At 30.2% G+C, this 18203-nt stretch overlaps 1 protein-coding gene across 3 annotated transcripts in view; it reads left to right on the forward strand.

The window, feature by feature from the left end:
• LOC142319470 (tectonin beta-propeller repeat-containing protein 2) overlaps nucleotides 1-18203 on the forward strand; it is a 104402-nt gene that overhangs the window by 63490 nt on the left and 22709 nt on the right. For all 3 annotated transcript variants that reach the window (XM_075356788.1, XM_075356786.1, XM_075356789.1), the window contains exons 17-20: nucleotides 2582-2739; nucleotides 4113-4281; nucleotides 7838-8013; nucleotides 15368-15513. In XM_075356788.1, the coding sequence (XP_075212903.1) occupies nucleotides 2582-2739; nucleotides 4113-4281; nucleotides 7838-8013; nucleotides 15368-15513 (649 nt within the window). The remainder of the gene's footprint in view (nucleotides 1-2581; nucleotides 2740-4112; nucleotides 4282-7837; nucleotides 8014-15367; nucleotides 15514-18203) is intronic.

Raw genomic sequence — 18203 nt, forward strand, 5'->3', positions numbered from 1 at the left:
AATGATAGTTGATCAATGATAATTGAGCTATTAATGTCCTTTTTGAACATTTCCAATTGCTTCCAAATTGTCCTGGGTTTTTCACTCAATAATTCTTATGGTCTTTGTTAGTAACTGTGGAACAAATTTTGCAACCATGCAACTCTCCAGTTGTGGGCTCAAGTTTCCTGAAACTGTATAGTTTTTGGAGTTCTGAGGTGTTCTGTTCTCACATAATCAAATAATAATTCTCATTAATTAAACTTTAACTCATTCCACATATTTAGAAGTTTTGCTGTTACAGGACTCCAGAACTGGAGGGGGGGATCATCACTTTCAACTGAAATATGACTATTCTTAAATCTTCTAAGCCACTCGAATTTGTGTTTCATTCATAAATTTGACATATAATTTCATAGTGAGGTTCTGAACAAGAATGTCCAAGTGTTTGGCAAAATTTAATTCAGATTCTTTGGTTCATGTATTCATATGTTATGAGCTATGAATACAAATACCGATGGCTACACTACAGCATGCTGCTGCTGACTGAATAGCTTGATTAACACATTGTTTGGTAGGGAATTAGGATTCTACCAACATTCTGAACACTAGCGCAGCCTTGTGACACTTCTGTGTTCAAAGTCAGAAACTGTGGCATTATTTATCAGACATATCTCATTTACGAGATTTGTTTTGTTTTGATGTCCTAAAATAAGATAATCTTTTAACAGACCTTGTTTATATTTTTTTTTGTTTCATTATGAGAAAATTTGGGACAGTATTCTCAGTATAATTTTTTAGTTAAATTTTCTTTTTAAAATTATTGTTTGCTTTATAATTTTTTTTATACCTTCCATACTGTTTACCATTTTGACTGGATATATAGTGAAAATAAAACATCATTACGTTCAGAAAAACACTCAGTGGTGTCTTGTCTTCTTCAGGTACTTTAGGTGCAAGTTAGTCTAAAAATAAACTGGAATGGATTGTGTAAAATGGTATAGTTTTCCAATCAAACAGTGCATTATATATACTGCTCAGATTCACTAAGAGATGTATTTTGTATAATTAAATAAAAGAACAACCATCAGTACAAGTCATAAAATAATATCCATGTAGTAATTGTAGTTAGAATTAATTATTTACTGACATTATCCTGCATTTAAATTTTTTCAAGAACATTGCCACATCATCATTATCTTAAATTAGTGATACAGTAGAACCCTGATAATTCGTCACCTTTGGGACCGAGGGGGGGTGATGAATTAATGAAAATGACAAATTACTGATTAGTGTAACAAAAGTCGAGTTACATAAAAATTAACGCTATATTGGCCTAACTGTTATCATCCTCCCCCGTTACTAAACATGTCATAAAAAGACTGCAAAGTGATAAAATTTTACTACAGTATTCTACTGAACATTTAGTATTTTATTATACAGCAAGAGGTAGTTTACTTTCATAAGAAAACCACTCACTGACACAATTCTTTATAAAAGTTACGTGTATACTGTATTGTATATATAAAAAAATCACTACACATACAACACTATAATATGTAAGTCAAAGACTAACACAGTAACTACAGAACATTGCAGGCCTGTGTTCTGTTATTTAAGCACACTATAAAACCTACAGCTTAAAAGGTACTGTATTTAAATTTATGTTTATATATTTACACTTCATTTTACTTTCTAAAGAAATCTGTAATTTTTCTTTCCACTTTAATGTTCTTTTATTTTTCTAATTTGATTTGACAAACTTTCACATAGCAATTAACTTCGCCACTTATGCATCTTTTTCATTGGAATACCATTCGATGCATTTCGTCAGCATCTTTATGACTTCTTTGCAGTTCATTTTACTCATTGGATTATCATCGAATTCTTTATCTTTGGTACCTTCCTTTAAATTTTTTTATTTTTAATATGATTAACAATTTCTTCATCATTTAATATTTCGTAGCCTAAATCCTTGTCGTCTAATTTGACCCATATTTCTATCTCCTCATTTGTAAATAATTTAAACTAGGAATGCTGTCACAAATTTCTTTCAATTTCAAATTTTTGTTTACATTTTCTTTTTCAGTTTTTGGTTCTTGTAGCCTTTTTACAGAATGTCTTGCTAGGCGTCTGCAGTATTATATATTATATCCTTTATGGTGTACTATTTCCAAAAATTTTTATCTGTAATTCATTTTTGCAAAAAATTAAATTTTGCATTAATAATTTTTTTATAACGTCGCTTCATACGTACTATGACCCCTTGGTCCATAGGCTGGAATAAACAGCTTGTATTTACTGGAAGAAATACGGCGATTATATTGCCATCTAGCGCTTCCAGTTTGTCAACCGCATGGCAAGGATCCATCACAAGTAACACATTTTCTGGTAAATTATTTTGCATTATTTTTTACATTATTTCAAATGTACAATATTCACTGTAATGGTCATTACTTAATAAACTGTCAGGTTTATTCAGTGCTGGGAACTCATTCAAGTCATTCGGTTCATAAAATGTCTGAAGATTATGTATGTATTAATACTGTTTATAACATGGAAATTTATATACTTTTTTCTTATATATTCTTTAATGTTTTAGGTCATCACTGGGATCCAGTGCCTTTGAAAGATCTTTCAAAACTACTTAAATGGCGTCAAATTTGTGCTGAAGGAATTTTTGAAAATAACGGTCAGCTTTGGTTACTTTCAAAAGCTGGTGATCTTTTCTATACACAGCCAGATAGTGATAAATCAAAAGTACGCTAATTCTTTTTTATATACTGCCTTCTTGATAAATCTATAGAACTATAGCTTTATGTGTTTAATGCTCCTTACCACCTCTTGTGTTTTCTTACCTTATTTTTATACAACTTTTAAAAAAAATATATAATTTAGAAAAAATAATAAATGTAACCAGTTAGAAATAGATGATGTAGACAAAGTGATAGATTCACATTTGGTGCGAATCTACACATTTACCTATCTCTCCACCATATAAATCTTATTTTTTCCATTGGAGATTAAGCATAACTTGTTTTTTATAATCTAAAGAATTTTTATATTCTTTTCAAATATTTATACAATTAGGTAAGCTTCTAGAGGTGAAAAATGAGAAAGGAAGAATGTAAACCGGAAAATAAATGAAAAATCAGGAAACTTTGAACAGAAAGTTCAGTGGAAAGAATTTTTGTAAGTACAAAATTCAAAATCAAGATAATTCTGAAAATTAATATAATAATAGTTGAGTCAAGATTGTGGTTTGAAACCATTACACCTAAATGAAGAAGGGGATGGGTTGCCTGCTGTTATATCAAGACAGCCCTGAGAGCTGGATACAAGTACTGCAAAGGGCCAATGAGTGGGAGTGTACGATAACAGTCAGAGTATATAAGTAAAGAGAGTGTCATGGATATATTCTATTTTACACTAAAAGTACAATAGTATTCTGATCTGTGATTATGCATGAGAAGCTGTTTTGTGAGTTCACACTTTGAAATTGTTAAAACAATGTTTAATTGAAAGACAAACATTAAAATATGTACATTTTATTTTCACCTTCCAAAAACACTCATCTTATAATTATGTTGAAAGAAACATTTTTCTTGAAATTATGTAAGCGATAGAAGAAGAAGTAAAATAAATTCAGAAAAACACATTTTATGACAAATAATATTATATTAGTATTATGACTGGATATCTGCTTGTTAATAATATAATTTGAATATTCTAGTAATATTATAAGAATTTTATTATATTTAATAAGATAATTATTGAATATTCTTTTTTGGAAATGTGGGTACAATCAGATATTTTTTTTAGAGAATTTAGTAGTTAAATATTGCATTACCTCCACAGCAACAAAACTGAGTCAAAATCACTACCAGATTTTTCTTACTTTCTCTCACTATCATTATAATCATTAGTAAAAAATTTTAAATGTCTGATGTCTAAATTTTAGATGTCTGATGCCATGGCAGAACACTATGAATGAATGAATTGTTTATTTACTTAAAAAATTATGAAAAACCTTAAATTTTTACTTTGGTTTTATCAAAGATTTTATTCATATAATATAACAATATAGTAATTTAATTAAGATGTTTATTTATTTGTTTTGCATGTACTTACAGAGTGTAGTTTTACCATGTCGACCTGGAGATGTAGTATGTCTTGCTGCAGCTCGTCATGTTCTTTGGTTACTTACAGAGCAAGGTGATATTTTTATTAGACAGTCTAATTTTGATGTTGAAAATAGTCCTGATGGATCAAAATGGCGGAATCTAAATCTTGAACAAATTGGTTAGTAGTTGTTATATTGTCTGAATATTTTATTATTGTGTGTTATTTTAACACAAAGTGGATAAAACATTTAAAATTTTATCTTGTAATTCTTATTCCTGCCTTTCTCATTTTTATTATTCTTCTGTGAGTGCTAAAACAGTTAAAAGTTTGATGTGTGTTTAAACTTGCACTTTATGTTAAAATGGAAATTTAATCATTTTTATTGACTTATTTGATGAACTTTTAAAGATTTAACATCTTCTTTACCAATACTGTTAGAAACACACTGATTACTTTTAAAGAATAAAGGAAGTAACATATAAATGATTACCATAGTTTAAAAATTGTTGTATGCAAGTCTTGAAAACAATTTCAGGAAAAGCACATATTAATTTAGAAGTCAGACTAGTGGATTTGAGTGTTCTTTTGTTAAATTCATTGAGGCTAATTTATTTTGGTATTTTTATAAAACACTAATTAATCATAACTTCTTTCAGGTTTTTAAATATACTACATTTAATATGATATTAAATATTAGAAATTGCTTTTTAAAATGGTACAGAATATGTAATATATATTTTAAAACTAATTATGAAATTCTGCTTTTTAGAATTGTTGACCAGTTTTGCATCCCTACCACCAGCATTTCTCAACATGAGGGTTGTGAAATTAGCCTATAACTTTACACGTAAACAGTGACATCATTTTATGAGAAAAAAATCCATTTATTTTAAACATTTTATTTATATTTATAAGTACAATTAATGAAAAGAAATTAATGAGATGGTTGCATTTGTTTTTTATTTTTATTTAAAAGTTTTTCCACATATGGATCTATGTTAGAAACGCAGAAAAGCAAATCGTTTTCAAGTTATGACGATTCCTATATTTAGTTTTTAGTGTAACCGTAGATGAAAAATCCTCTTCACAGAGGTAAGACATGATGAAAGGGATTAATATTTTCAAGACTAATTTCCATATTCACTTCGTTGAACAAGCCAAAACACATCTAAATCTTCAGATATGAATTGTAGTGGTAATGTTTTATTAGCAGATATTTCGATGAGCTGGTTATGAATCTCAACTGGTAACTTAGCAGTTGCAACAATGTTTTCACTAAATGAGTTCAGTACCCATCTCCTTGAGAAATTATTTTTATCTTCTAGGAAATACTCCACCAACTAAATTTTTAGCTCATGCAAATGCATCGTCATGCTATCCAATCTGTGGTGGATAATAGTGTCTTCTTCATCCAAATTTTTCTCAATCTAAAAGTGAGTGGAAACATATGAAAATTTTTGCTTGGAAGGCAAATAAGCCAGATATCAAGCTTCTTAATGAAAGTATGAACTTTGTTATTAATAAAATGTTTTTATCATATCCTTGTAAATTCACATTCAAGTCATTTAAATACGAAAATACCTCAACTAAGTAAGCTAACATCAACATATACAGTAGACTCGTGACTATCCGGCCTAATAGGGCGGCCGGCCAAGCCAGATAACAAGAAAGTTAGATATAGTGGAGTTCAATGTTCATTTACTATGCTTTTGACGACCTTTATACATACTGTACTGCAAAATATAGCCTTGTTTCACATACAGTGGTTTTTAAAAAACTAATAACTGTGGTGCTGTGCATTTTTAAAATTCTTAGTGTCGGGAAGCAAAGACAAAAACAGATACGTTTTCTAAATTTAATTTATGTTAATGAACAACGTACATCTACCATCTGAATGTTTAATGTACTGTATTAATGTTAATAAAAATGTACAGTGCATATTGACTTACTTGATTTAACTCTTAAAGAAGTCTTTGATTGAGTTTGCGTCTTTTACTGCATTCTTTTCCTAGCTGATAAGTCCTGCCATTTACATAAACACATGATAATATCTGCTTGTGTCACTTCTTCCAGTTGACTTTCGTATGCAAGCATGTTCTCGATCGCCTTAAGAGCTTCACAGTCTGGTATCAGATCGGGTCTTTCTTCAACAGTATCTTCTTCACTCGGCTCTTCATTTAATACCATTGCTACTATATCATCATCAGTTATTTCTTCAATTTCATCCTGCTCCATCCATTCCATAACATCCTTCAAATCAGCCGCCTCACAACCAGGAATTTTTTCTAGCAATGAAACAAGTTCATTATTTTCTTTTGTAATCTCTGTCGCACTGGTTTTCTATATCTTCCCACTTGTACTGGCCTTATGATCTAGTACTATTTTCCAAGACCTTACAAGTGATATGGCCGATATCTCTTCCCATCTCTCAGACATGCATTGTATAATGTCTGCAACAATCGTTGCTACAAGTTGTTTTAATTCAAAACTATGCGATTTTATTTTTTTATTTACAAATTTTTTTTACGTACTAGATGTAATTATGTCAGGTCAGATAAGACGGAGGCCGTACTGTACTGTACTCATTATTCTCTAAAACTATTGAGAATGACTTTTGTTTATCCTGGAAAATATTATTAATTCATCTTGCGATTCCAATAACCAGATTAACACTTTTCCCTGTGATAACAATCTGACTTCTGTATCGAAAAGAAGAAATTTTTCTTTTCACCAATTTCATAACATAGTTCAGCAAACAGCCTTTTCTGTTATGGTCGACTTTTAATAAAATTAACCATTTTTATAACTTTACAGAGAATTTGTTTGAGATTTTTTGTGGCAAGAACATATCTGTAAAGGAAGCAGTGCATCCATTCTGCCCTTTGTATAAGATGATCTTACACAAGAAAAAGAAATCTTATAAGAAATCCACTGTTCTTTGTTATACATGTAATACCACCATATACTTTGTCAGTTTTGTAATCATATGGATTAATGCCTGTTCTATAATTTATCTTCATGCTCTTGAATTCATCTCATGCGTGTAACAGAGCGCTGTGTAGAGCTAAACAACAGTCGATATGGTAAGCTGTTAACTGTCATAAGTTGCTATTGCATGATGAAAGATCCTGATTCAAGTCTAATTAAATTTACTTTTAAACTAAATTCGTATGTAATTGCTTCAGAAATGGTTGTTGGTCTTGAGATCAGAAAAAGAACAACTCGCAACACTGAAATTGAGCTTACAGCATTTATGGTAATAGGAAATCAAAAATCTCTTATATTTAGCTATTCTGTTTAAAGATATTGTGTATTTATCTTTTCAAGTTTGATGCCATGTGAAGGATTCTTTTACATTTTATTTTCCAAAGAAAGCAAATGATCTAAAAGAAATAAACATTCCATTAAATTTGTATAAATTTTCTCAAAAAATTTACGTTGATAAAACATAATTTCAATGAAAGTTTGTATTTAAATCAGCTTTATTTACATGGTGCTATAAAGAGATCAATTTCTTTAATTGTAACAAAATAATTTTTTTTTTGTAAGTTTTATTCAACTGGAATAAAATTTTCAATATAAAATATCTTCACACGTAAAATCAAATCTCTGATTTAGTTTCAAATCTCTCTATATATATTTTTTTTTACTTTGCTGTTATATTCTTGTAAAGTTTAATAGTAATTTTTTTTTAATATAAAATTAAATTAATTGAATTATAATTGTGTTGCAGAGAGACGGTTCCATCTTAGGCATATATCATGTGGCTGTGATGTAGTGTGGGCTTGTGATAAAAATGGTGATATGCATATGGTTGTTGGTTCTCCACATTCCATACCTAATGATACATTCCCTCCAGCTTGGGTTCAAGTTGAAGGAAAACCTCAACCAAACATTATATTTACTAAGGTGTGTGAATTTGTCTGATATTTATAATTAATGTGTTAATATGCATGTGTGTGTGTGTGTGTGTTTTTTTTATAGTCAGTGTCAACTCATATTTCTGTGGTTACTTCTAAAGACGAATATCGTGTTATATACTATTCTTTTCTAATGATTTATGTATATATCACATGTTACACATTTTAAAATGTATTTATATCATATTTAATTTATAATTTATGTTCATGTGTTCTTTCAGAGTAATCTTCTGCCATTCTAGTTTTACTATTGAAACTTTGGCAGTACATGTTAAACCAGCTGTTAACATTTTTATTGTTTTTTTGTAACTATTACCATACTCCTCCTTACATATGCATCAATCAACTTTATTGTATGTCATGTATTTAATTTATACTCTGTATAATATCATAAAATTTGTATATTTGCCCAAAGTCTAATGTCTTCAACACGTATAAAGCACCTAAAGTACAACAGTTATTGCTGCAAGAGTTACTTTCTATATGAATAATGATGTTCATTATAAGCCAGTCTGTATAATAAACAGATTAAAGGTATCTGTTGTGGGGGTGAAAGTTGCCTGCTTTTTTATGATCAACATGCCATGTGCAGTAATACATTCAGCTCAATGAAGAAGATAACAAGGAGAATTTCTCTTTTTCTCTCTTCTTTCAACACTTAACTCCTCTTTTTCTGTAGTAAACCTGGTACAGTATTTTAGTTATTCCAGAGAATGGGTGGGATTTTAGAAGTGACTTGAGATTCATGCTAGGTGCCAAACAATTATACCACTGTGACAAATAATGAACTAACAAAAAAAAGTCTAATATCATCAGTGTGATTTTGTTAGATTTGCTTTTGTTGAATCTGATAAAAATAGTGTTGTAAAAAAGAATTAGATGATCAATCACCCTAAGAAAATTAATGTATGCAGATATTTTTTTAAATATCTGCATACGTTAATTTGGTTGGTTTGTGGTACTGTTAAGTGATGAAATAAAAAATATAATTAATAAATTGAAAAATAAAGCAGGTGGGGTTGATGAGATACTTCTGTGATAAAAGTATTAAACAATAATATTAAATTTATTGATGCTTTAATGTACGAGGGACATTCAATAATTAAAAGAGACAAATTGATGTAGAAAATAAACTGTATTTTTACAAAATGATACTTTTACTACTTCTCAACATATCACCACCAATATTAATACATTGGTCCCAACGATGAACTAATTTTTTTTATACCTGATGCAAAAAGTTTTTGTCTTGTTTGAGTCACTTTCCCACAAATTCTTTGACCTCCTTGTTGTTGCTGAACTTTTTTCCATGTAATGCCTCCTTGAGTGGACCAAACAAATAAAAATCCAAGAGAGCCAAATCTGGAATGTAGAGAGGCTGTTGTAGTCTAATCTCCCAACTTATTTTTCCAATGGTTTCTTGGGTCAGCTGGGTGGGTTGAGGGTGAGCATTGTTGTATAGCAATATCGCGCCTTTTATTTTTAAGATACGTGATGTTTTTCTCTCATTGCTGGCTTTACTTTTTTCATCAGCATACATGAGTAGTAGACACTGTTTATTGTACACTGATTTTCTAAATAATAAAAAAATGACACCTTGGGCATCCCAAAAGATGGTCAACTTGACTTTTCCTGCTGATGTGTTCTGAATTTCTTTCAGACAGGTGAGCTGGTGTTGTTCTATTCCATACTTTGTCTTTTGGAGTCTGGTTCAAAATGTTGAGCCCAAGCTTCATCATACGTTAAAATCTTGTTTAGAAAAGGTCACCTTCCCTTTCATAGAGTTCTTTCAAGTCTGTACACACTTTGAGTCTTGTTACCATGTGTTGTTGCGTTAACTCTTTCAGGACCCACCTTGCACTTGTTTTGCTGTACTTGAGCTTATTACTGATAATGTTATGAACTGTGCCAACACTTAATGCAACTGTTTTTGCTATATGTTCAACTGTAATACATCGGTTTTCACGAATAATGTCGTCAATGGAGGTTTCAAGTGAAGGAGTTGACACTTAACTGGCCAGCCAGGATGTTGTTCATCAGTCACTGAGGTTTGATCATCTTTGAACTGTTCTATCCGCTTATAAAAATTGCTGCGGTTCATACAACTTTCACCATACTGTAAAATCATTCAAGAAAAGATTTTTAGCCGGTTTTTCACCTTCAGAAAGCAAAAAACTATTCACTGAACATTGTTAAATGCAATATTGAGGTTATAAACAAAACAGTTTTTATCCATCAGCTGTACTCATCTCATCCCAGTGATGCCAACCTAAAGTCATGAAAGTACAAAACTCCTCCTACAAACTGTTTCATTTCTACATCAGTTTGTCTCTTTAATTATTGAATGTACCCCCATATATATATATATATATATATATACAACTTAAGATAATGTACTAGCTTGCAGTTTATCTGGATCAGTTAGAAATTGCTGAGGTTATATCAGTTTTTAAAGCTGTTGATAAAAGTAATCCTGAAAATTATAAACCAAATTCTCTGTTTCTAATTTTGCAAAGATATATGAAAAACTATTATATAATAGGATTATGGATTTCTTGAATAAATGTAGTAATATTCTATCTAACTTACAATATGGTTTTAGAAAGGGTATTGGAACTAAAAATACAATTGCTGACTTATCTGAAATGATTTACCAAACTCAAGACAAAAGTAAGCCCATAGCAGTGATATTTTTTAAATTTGGCTAAAGCCTTCGATACTGTAGACCATAAAATTTTAATTGAAAAGCTTGAACAAAATTGGTTTATCTCTTCAGTTAATTCAAAATTATCTACTAAAATTAACTATAATTACTAAAATTAATGGAATAAAAACCAAACTATAAGCTTTGAATACTGGTGTTCCACAGGAAAGCATTCTTGAACCATTATTATTTATAAAGGGTGGAGCAGAGGAAGTGCATGTTTTTTTAATCACTAGTACTCAACAGCCAGTGGGGATATTGACCTTTGGCAGCCTCTGGCGAACAGTTCAGACTATGCAGTTTCAGTTGCTATGGAGCATTGGAGCGTAGAACATCATGTGTTTGCTGTCGAGCAATTTTTTTAGAGATAATGATTCTGTGGTCATAGTTGAACATCTTTTCCATTGAAATTTTAATGTTAAACGTGCTAGTTCAACATTGCCATTTTAATGGCAATTCTTGCTAGTTCAAAACGATCTGCTTGGTGACAGGCTGTAGCGCTTGGTGTGTCTCATCGATCGCTTCATCACATCTTACACAGTGATCTCAAATTTCATCCATACAAAATAATAATCGTCCAGCAGCTAACTGAAAGGGATTTTGTGCAACACAAAGAATTTTGTGGTATAATGAACACCATTATTGTGGAAGATGCAAATTCCCTAATAATGATGAGATGATGAGTGACGAAGCCCATTTTCATCTGAATGGCTATGTTAATGTACATAACTGTCTGTACTGGGTGTTGAAGAACCCATATGAACTACACCAAAAACCTCCACAGCTCAAAAGTAACAGTCTGGTGTGGTGTCTCCAAGATAGGGATTATTGGTTCTTACTTTTTTGAATATGGGGAAACTACAGTTACATTGACATCTGCAAACTACATCGACATATTAAACAACTTCCTGCTTCCAGAACTGGAAAGGCATCGGTGAAATATCATTCATGAGAGAAACATGAGAGAAATATGGTTCCAATAAGATGGTGCCACAGCTCACATGGTGAGAGCATAGATTAAAGTGGTTCGACAAATGTTTCCTGGACATGTCATTTCCACTATTTGCCTATCGCCCTCCTGATCTATCGATTTGTAACTTCTTTTTGTGGGACTATCTGAAATCAAAAGTGTACGTGAACAAGCTACACACAATCGAAGATCGAAAAATTTCCATTCATCAAGAAATTGAAACTGTCGAATGAAATGTTGGAGAAAGCCATGCAGAGCTTTGAAGAGAGGCTCTGAATTTGTGTCCAACAAGAAGGATGTCATTACTGACATTATTTTCCGAACCTAATTAAGGTATGTTGATTCAAAAATGCAATAAAAATATTATTTAATGTAAATTTTTTTTTCTACAATTAAAACAACCAAAGTAACTCAGTAGTGAAAAACATGCTTTTCCTCTTCTCCACCCTTTATTAATGATATATTTGAATTATAAAATCCTGATTTAAAAATATTACACTAATAACAGATGCAATATGTTATGGAAATAATTGGTTAGAAGTTTATAATAAATAGGAAAAACAACTTACAGAATTAAGAGATTGGAATTAGATAGCTCTAAATGTAAGTAAGACAATCTGTTTAATTTTTGGAATCATTATGACTATATACCTACCTATTTTAATGTTGTAATTGGCAATGAATTTTTTCAAAGAAAACGTTATACAAACATTTCAGTTGGGATTGTGAAATTTCAAATAAAATATACTATTTTTGCATTATCAAAACTAAACAAACCGACCTCTTACAGGATTAGCTAATAAAAATCAAATAAAACAACTAAAAACAATACATAACCAAATAGTAAAAATTCTTGGAAAATAAAAATAAAAATATCAAATTACCACTTAATTTACTCAAAAATACATATTAGAATCATTGAGTCATCATTATAGAGAAATAGCCCTGAACTTTAAAAATAATTTCTCAAATGCAAGATGTAAATTCATCATTTCAGTTATTGAGCATATATATAGAAAGTAACAGAAGTAATCATAAATATACAGCCATATATTATTTTAATAAACTACCTCATGAAACTAAAAAAAGTATAAGATGAATGTACTTGAATGAACTTATATGAATTCTTAAGAGATTGAATTCAAATGTTATCATTATTATTTATATCCTACGCTTTAGTTTTAAGCTTTTTTTTTGTTTACTGTGTTACTGTGTAACCTCTTATTAAATAAATAAATATTTATATCATTAAAATTTATTAATTTTTTTCCTTTATTGTATAATCTTATAAAATTACTAAAATGCCCTATTCGAGGATAGTTTGAAAAGTCTGAGAGTTGCACCACCAGTGCATATTGAGGAATTTTCAGTTAGTGATGTATTTTGGAGGAACGCACACCAAGTTTTGACCTGATCAGTTAATTTGTTTGCATTATTATGCGTTGTTATTGGATTGTTTGAAAATTGAGTTACATGAAAAACATTCACAATTGGCCTAATAAAAAAATTTTCCATCACGATAATGCACCTGCTCACTTCTCTGCAGTTGTAGCAACAAAATTGATAGAGTTAGTTTAATCTCATTCTGCATGTCCCCTATTCTCCAGATTTGGCTCCTTTGAACTACTATTTGTTCCCAAACATGAAAACATGGCTGGCAGGAAGGAAATTTTATTCAAATGAGGAGGTGATTGTAGGAATGAATATATGCCTATTTTGCAGAGTGATAACAATTGTATTATTTGGAAGGAATCAACAAACTGGAGCAGTGTTGAATGAAATGCATAAGCTTAAAAGGAGTCTACCATGACAAATAAGAAAGTTTATCTCGAAAAATAAAGTTTTTATCTGTACAGGCCTTTCAAACCACCCTCATATCTAGATGAAAACATTTTGAAACAAACTGTTAACATTTAATTATTATTAATAGAGTAATATTTTTTTTTTATTAAATTGGAATTCTTTACTAGTAGGAATACTTTTTTGTTTGTTTAACCTCTGGGTCCGCAGTCAAGCAATTCTTTCCACAGAGGATAAGATGAATGTTTTTTAGTAGGAATACCTGGTTTCACCTAAATTATTATTGATGTGGACTCTACCCTCTGTTGTAGAAGTGTTAAAGTTGTTTCCAGAAAAGGTAATTAGTGTAAATTGATTGAAATTTTTATTATGCACAAGAGGGATGATTTGAAAACTTTTAGCCGATTTAAATACCCTACCAATACGTTGTTTAATGACAAAATATGCTTCAAATTGTGATAGTTGATTAACTTCCTACGGAAATCTTATTAAAACTGGTACTGCTATTACAAGATAAGAAAAAATTAATGATAAAAATAGTAAAAAGTGGGAAATATTCATTAATACTATACAATTACTAGTATTAATTATAATACTTTAATGTTACATAAGGCCTAATTGCCTTGTTTGAAATGACCCTATTGATAAAGTATGTTCACCAAAAATTTAATTTAATTTCAATTAAATTTCTTAATATAATTCATGAGTGGTTCCAGCATTACAATAACATTTTTGTTATTATAAGAGGCTGAATAGTAGAGATTCTTTGAAGAATAGAAGATCCAAAACTGTTGACCTGGTTTATTTTCTTTGGTAGAATGGATTTTACAAAACATAGATTTTATTATTGTAATATTTCAAGTTTATTTTAGCAGTATTAGTTAGATTTCATAAGAAAGCTACCTATTGTAATGGGTACCATGATTTGTCTTCTTAAAAATTTTGACATATTTTCGCGTTTCACATCCCCCAGACCCCAAAACCACCGTCGGCTCAAAAGTTTATATATATATTTCACTTTATTGTGAATAATTTTGCGCCAATCACTTTCAAATTGTTCCTTAAAAATAACTTGTCCAAAATCTCGGTAGAGTTCGTTAATGGCCAAAATTGAACCATGGGGGTGGATATGGGGAGCTTTTTTGAAAAAAATATCACTATAACTTTCCTATTAAGTAAAATATCAGATTCATTTAAAGTTCCTACTGTTCTTGATAAGTGCCTAAAACTTTTGTAAGTAAAGTTTTTTTATATCAATCACCAACCATTGGCCCAGGGAGTGGAAAAAATGGGGTTTTTAAAATAAAAAAAAATCATACCCTTAATAGGCACAGTATTGTATCAGTTTAAAGTGGTCATTAGTCCTCTAAACATTACCTAAAACTTTTGTCTGAAACAATTTTTGATATGACCAACCCTTATGGCAAGGGATGATCAAAATGTTGCTGACATTGTAAGAAGATGAGGTTTATCGTATGCTAAACATGTGAAACATTTTCTCATGCAACCATTGTCATATTGAATAAATTTGAAGTTTTTCTTAACCTTAAGGTGGAAATATTTTTTATCTCCTACTTAGCACCAGTGAAATCTACCTCCGCCTTCTGGCATGCCAAAAGGGATTATTTTTATATAGTGCCATGCTGGCACTTTCAGATGTCAACTGAAAAGCTTTTTTTTATTGAATCTCAAAACGATGGCAACTGTTTGAGAAATGTTTACTATTGAGTGTGAAAAAGTTCAAAATTGTGAATCTGGCGACTACTTTTAGATAAAGTTAAGCTTAATCTTCCTTGCTAAATTTATTTATTATAAAATTATTATTACTATATGTATAATGAAATTTGTAAATACTTTATTCTGTCTTAGGTGTTTGTTGGACCACATACTTTTATGGTATGGGCATTAGATAATAAGAATAACGTGTATGTAAGAGAAGCAATATTTCCTGATTTCCAAATAGGTGTTGGTTGGGTTCTAGTTAATGGTATAAAAGCTACACATCTTAGCATAAGGTAACTAGATTAAATTAATATTATGATTGCATTTTATTATTTTTATATTAAATGTGTTCTCTATTGTTGGGATTCTACTACTGTAATTTTTTCTTTTTTCTTGGCCTGGTTTTTGTTTCTATGTTATTTGTAATAACCATACTTTAAAGCAGTTATCTTTAAAGCAGGTAGTTTAAATTCATTTGTAACATTTTTTAAATTATAAATTCTGGTCTTGAGTTCTAAAGTTAAAAAGAAAAAAAAAATCTAAATTTGTTTATATTTTATTATGAATATGCTATTTCTTATATCAGTATATTTTAAGATTGTAATACATATTCATTAATGGTTATTCATTATTCAGTCAATCCCTACAGTGAACAAAGAAAGTGTGTCAATTGTGAGAACTGAATATCACCTACATTTGGATTGATTTGGCATCCTATACATAAAAGTATATTTACCACCATGAGAAAGGCAATAGCACCTAACTCCTCACCTTGTCTATTTTGCCTGCATGAAACACTTGTATCTTTTGAAAATGGCTTTGATATTTTCAGGAGTGCTTGTATCTTGTGTCATCCTACACTTACAACCATAACGTTATGGCAGTTAACGTAATAGAATGATTATAAAATAGTCAGTGTATTCTAAGTGTTAATAAAAAAATATGAAAAGCAATGTTACATTATATACTTTCTTGTTTGTTATTTGAACAAGGCATTTCAAACAGTTTTTGTTTGCAACACTTATTGACTTCAAACAAGTTCCATTTGAGCACCTTTTGCGGTGCGTAAAATGTCTAGATGATATTCATTTTCATGCCATACATTACAAAGAATATCTGAAATTATTCAATTAATTACACTTTTGATTCTTTTTTTTAGTTCATTAATGTTGTCAACCGTCATTGCGTATACTCTGTCACTGACAAATCTCAAAAAAAGAAATTGAGTGGCGCAACATTAGGGGTTCAAGGTGACCAGGGAATTGGATCATCATGGCCAATCCAAAGTTGAGGAAATTGTTCATATAGGTTGTACTTAAATTGTAAACCCCAGTGTGGTGGTGCGCCATCTTGTTGAAAGTAAACATTGGGTTGCTGATGTTCAATTTGTGCTATTGCATACTCCTGTAACATGCCTAGATAACTAGCACTAGTAAACATTGGCTTGGCGAAGAAGAATGGTCTGATCACTTCATAAGCAGTCAACACACACCAAATGTTAATTGTCAGGCTATTATTTTTGACAATTATGACTTAATGTGACCAGACACATGGAAGGAAACTTTGTTGGAGAAGATTACTTTTACTAAGAACCATTATTTTTGTTCACTTTATCAAGAACCCCATGGCAAAATTGTAATGGCGTAGTTTATCATCATCTTCATTTATATGCATGTAGTTTTAGACATTTGTGTGATTCCTTTACAATTTTCAATTGTGGTATTCACAGTTCTAAACTCATACAATGAGTCAATATATCTGGGCTTCTCTGAAAAGTTTCTCTTGATCCACAACTTTCTGAGATATGGGAAGTTTGCTAGTACCTTTTATCTGTACTGCACTTCATGTATCCTTATACTGCTGTTACCAATGTTTAATAGAGAATTTATTTAGAGGATCACGGCTGGCCGTACTCTAAACAAGAATGTGTACAAACCGTAATAACCAATCCGCTTTCATGAAATTACAGTATGGACATTGCTTTCTCATGCATGTTGGCTATTGCTCAAGTAATGCTCCCCCATAGCCATCACACCTGCGTGTTCATTCAAGGTCATCAGTAACTCCGATGCCTACACTAATGTTTGAAAAAAATCAACGTGTGCTACATTGCTTTGTTCATTTTTTATTAACCCCTAAAATGTACTAAATAATTTATGATCATTCTGTATACTTTGTATGCTTATATAAATATATCATTTTTTTGAAAATTCAAATAAAACTTAACATATTAATCTCCAATAATTGATTTTCACAGTATCCTGTGAAAATCAATTGTCAGTTGGTATTGAATTCTATAACAACGTTAAACTGTATTCTTTTAATAATTGCCATTTTACTGTAAATTATTTTCTGTTTTGGAATTTTTAATTGTATTATGTACCTATGTGAAAATTGTGGTCAGTACTGTAATGATTTAATCTTTAAAACGGTGATATTTTCCAAAGGAAATTAATTTTGTATTTTTCAATATTTCAAAACAGTAATCAGTTAAGAATAAACTTTTATTTAGTAAAAGAATATAGTTTAGTGTAGTTATAAAATTCAATTTCAACTGAAGATGGGGATACTGTAAAAATTGGTTATTAGAAATTAATATAGTAAGCTTAACTTATCAGTTATTAGTAAGTGTAACTACTGTTTTTTGGTGGTTTATATTTCATATAATATTAAATATGCACATATATATGTATATTAAATAAATTATAATAATCATGAAAAGAAAAGGTTATCTTTAAAGAGTTATATGTTATGAATCAGTTGATAGAAAGAATACAGCTTTAAACAGTTTTAAAAAATTGTGTCATTTTGTGTTAAGCATGAGAGTTTTAATTTATTTTTAAAAAACTGTACAAGTTAAAATAAATTACCGTTTAAAAGTATGCCATTTTCACCTCATTTTGTGGTAGTGCAATTTCAGTGTCCCGTAACTTTGTTAAAAAGGTATATAAAAACTTAATCATTCATATATAAGATAGATTAT

The sequence above is a fragment of the Lycorma delicatula genome, chromosome 2 (genome assembly GCF_047948215.1).
Source record: "Lycorma delicatula isolate Av1 chromosome 2, ASM4794821v1, whole genome shotgun sequence".
Classification (NCBI taxonomy): Eukaryota; Metazoa; Arthropoda; class Insecta; order Hemiptera; family Fulgoridae; genus Lycorma; species Lycorma delicatula.